Here is a 3473-nt window from a genome sequence, read left to right as displayed (position 1 = left end):
ATTTTTTAATCGAATTGTTTAAAATAGTAAATTCTTATACGACGGTTTAAATGTTCTTATAAAATTTGCAAAACTTCCCATAGACTACGAGATATGACGTCGGGTTGAAAAAGAGAACGAAACATTTCATCAAATAATGTGGAAACATGTCTCACAAACACATTTTAAAACAGTGAGACTGACGGCGATACGTAATGGGCCAAACTAGATAATCCCTGCTAACAGGAGCTTAAGCTATTACAAATAATATTAGAGCCAGACACCGAGCGGTGTGCCAACAAAGTTGCTGGCCCCCAAGGGGGTGGATTGTGAGATCCCATGTCAGTTGGAGAGGAGAACGAAGCATTCTTTATAGGAATGTGAAAACCTCTCCCTAACAAACATGTTTTAAAACCGTAAGGCTGACGGTGATACATAACAAGTCAAAACGGATAATATCTACTAGCCGCATACTTGGGCTGTTACACTGACATCCATATTTGGTCATGAAAATTTTAAAGTTAAAGGTTTATTATGATTTATGCAAGTAACACAGGTGAAACAAGATTTGAGGTTTCAAACATATGCATCGTCAAATTTGTAATAAGACACAAGAGAACAGACAAACAACATTGTTTATTTGCAAAAACTACGTACCATTATGTTACATTGCATTGTAATGAAACTATAAAAAGATGGTGGAATTCTGAGAAGATTTCCAAACTCATCATAACACGACGTACGACAAAACTTATTATTTAAACACGACATTGAAATGGAAAATTGAAGAAGAAACTAGAAAGTGAAATGAAAGGATTTGGTTTCAAGCAGGGCATTGGAAGCCAGACGGAACCTTCTTTCCACAGTAGTTCAAAAGCAAGCTGAGGGAAATTGAAAGGTCAATCTGGAGACCCAAGGCTCTGGCCTTCACCGCAGTGCAAAGGCACACAGCAGCTTCCAGGTCAACAAGGCCTTGGATTAGGGTGCAGCATGGGGATTTTGGTGGTGAGCCGATCACTACGTGCACTAGACCATCCAGCAAGTCGGCGCAGACACCGAGCTTGAGGGTGTCCTTGGGGCACTTGAGGAGTGATGGTGGTTGCCTTGAAGGGGTGGGCTTGTGGGGCTTGGGTGGTGGCGGTGGGCAAGGGACATAGGTGGAGCTGACCATAGTGAAGAAGATGAGGTTGACGAGGAGGAGGAGGGCAATGGGTGAAGAGAGCTTGGAAGCCATTGGTGGAGAGATATTGAAGGGTCCGTAGGTTTGTGCGATGGCTTGTGAAGAATTATGAGAAGGGTTAGGGTTTTTATAGATAGGGTTTGGGAATTTGTTGTATTTTAACACAAAAATTCCTTATAAATTGCTCGATACAAAACACCCAACTTTTTCATTTACTTTATTAAGTTTTGAGGAATTGATTTGAGAGAGTTTGGTTTTCAATTAGTTTGTCTGTTTCTAAAATATTATAAAAATGTCAAATGGCCTACAAAATAGACCAATTGATTTGAGAGTTTGGTTTTTATTTACTTTCTAACACTGCATAGGTAACAAATTTCTTGTATTTTATTTTTTATTCACTCATTCCCATTAAGATTTAGCTTCTCCTTTAGTCTCAAGTTAATGTTTTATGTAACATATCCTAAATTTCTACATACTCAAAGTCGCTACTAAGTCTCATGCTTGTCTCTTAAATGCGGAATATAGCCCTTAGATACTCATCATAAATAACGAAAAATTTAAAACACATTCAGAACACTTCAAGCTACTAGAACACATTGTCAGTCTTACGCGTTTCAAAACATAACGTTGGAATTTAAAATTAAAACAAAAACAATTACGAATGAAATAATTTAAATAATGAAATAAAAGCGTTCTATACTGACCTAAGACTAAGAATTTAAACATGCAACTACCCTATGCACATGCCACAATATCTATTTCCGATGTCGTCGTCGTCTGTACATGGGCGTCTTGTCTTTACATGAAAAATGATATGTGGCACACGTGATAAGATAAGGAATCAATACGAGGGGAATAAGATTCGGATTACCTTGTTGATCGAATATCTCAAGGCAAGAACATTGTTTGAGATTCGAATCACTCCACAAGCCAGATCAATCATGTCTAGCTTGAATGATTCTTGTTGATCAAATATCTCAACGCAAGAACACATGATTGAGATTCGAATCACTCCACAAGCAAGATTGATCATGTCGAGCTTGAATGATTCTACATGCAACCTAAACTACATGAATTGTAAAGAAACTTAGCCATTGGCTAAAGAAGAGCACAAATGCTTCTTTTACTATATTTTCCAAGTCAGCTTACAAATATAACATACATGGCTTTATAGAGCCTCAAAATGAAACTAGTAAAGGCATTCCGTAACATTCATACTTGATGACCATAATTAGCCATTATGTAAATGTAACCTAAAGTAAATAAAATGTCTTAAAATACAATAACTCTAAATTACTCTAAATGGTAACCCACCCAAAATTTACAACAATCAAACTTTATTCTTCTTCAATGTAGCATGAATTGAAACATCTTTTGATAATTTTGACAACCTTTTCTTCACATCTTCATTGAAGTATATTGTATGATTGATGTCTCTTGGTTCATTTCAACACGGCTTGAGTATTTCGAAAAATACTCAGTAAGTCACCCACTGTAGGGGTCATGCTGATGCAAACACATGCAACATGCTCTTGGGATCGAGCACTAGCGCATCTAGGAGTGACCTCCAATCTTGAACAAATTGGATGTGTAGTACTTCTTTACACACGACCCACACGTGCGAGTGTGAATCTTTAACGATCCAAAATTTTCTACTTAATTTAAGGTCGCTACTGTATACGTACCATAAACATTGAATGCGGAAGACTTCATTTAAATTCCATAAAACATAACCTTTATCTTAAAACACAGCCATGGACTTGCGTGTTTTGAAAACATCTTTAAAACGACGCAATAAAAGACACGAAATAAATAAATATGCGTTTAAGTTTAAAAAATTCTATTCTAGCCTAAGTCTAAGAAAAATTATATGAACCACGACCAATGAAGTTCTATACCTCAAGGTCCAATTACAAGGACGAGAGCTAAGAAGCTACAACAAACCTTACACAGTTATATTCAAACTATGGTGAGCTCATCAAAGGAAATTCTAGAAGACGCTGGAGACCTCCCTTATATGTTGTGCAAAGTTGAGCTTCAAGAAAGAGATGAATTAAATGCACTTTAAGTTGCATTTAATGAACTCCGCCGAATTTATGAAACTAGTCCAAGGATGAGTCAATAAGCACATTTTTATTAATTGCATTATTTAATTATAGTTTAACTATTTGTTTTTCATATTTAAGCTAGTTTTAAATATAGGAGTTAAGGTTATATTGTAACCCACATAGGTTACTATATTTCACCATTAATGAGTCATTTTAATATGGAGGTCATGTGTATTTTTCATTTACTAGCCCATTTAATTTGGGAG

The 3473-nt window shown here is 36.2% G+C and overlaps 1 protein-coding gene across 1 annotated transcript; it reads right to left on the bottom strand.

The window, feature by feature from the left end:
- Positions 1-802: 802 nt before the first annotated feature.
- LOC111449686 (14 kDa proline-rich protein DC2.15-like) lies at positions 803-1229 on the bottom strand. Its single transcript, XM_023089691.1, has one exon. It carries the CDS (start codon positions 1211-1213, stop codon positions 803-805), a length of 411 nt encoding a protein of 136 aa, XP_022945459.1. The 5' UTR covers positions 1214-1229.
- Positions 1230-3473: the final 2244 nt, after the last annotated feature.

The sequence above is a fragment of the Cucurbita moschata genome, unplaced genomic scaffold (assembly GCF_002738365.1).
Source record: "Cucurbita moschata cultivar Rifu unplaced genomic scaffold, Cmos_1.0 Cmo_Scf00001, whole genome shotgun sequence".
In the NCBI taxonomy this organism is placed as follows: Eukaryota; Viridiplantae; Streptophyta; class Magnoliopsida; order Cucurbitales; family Cucurbitaceae; genus Cucurbita; species Cucurbita moschata.
The sequence above is the reverse complement of the archived record's forward strand: the minus strand, read 5'-3'. Positions and strand labels throughout refer to the sequence as shown.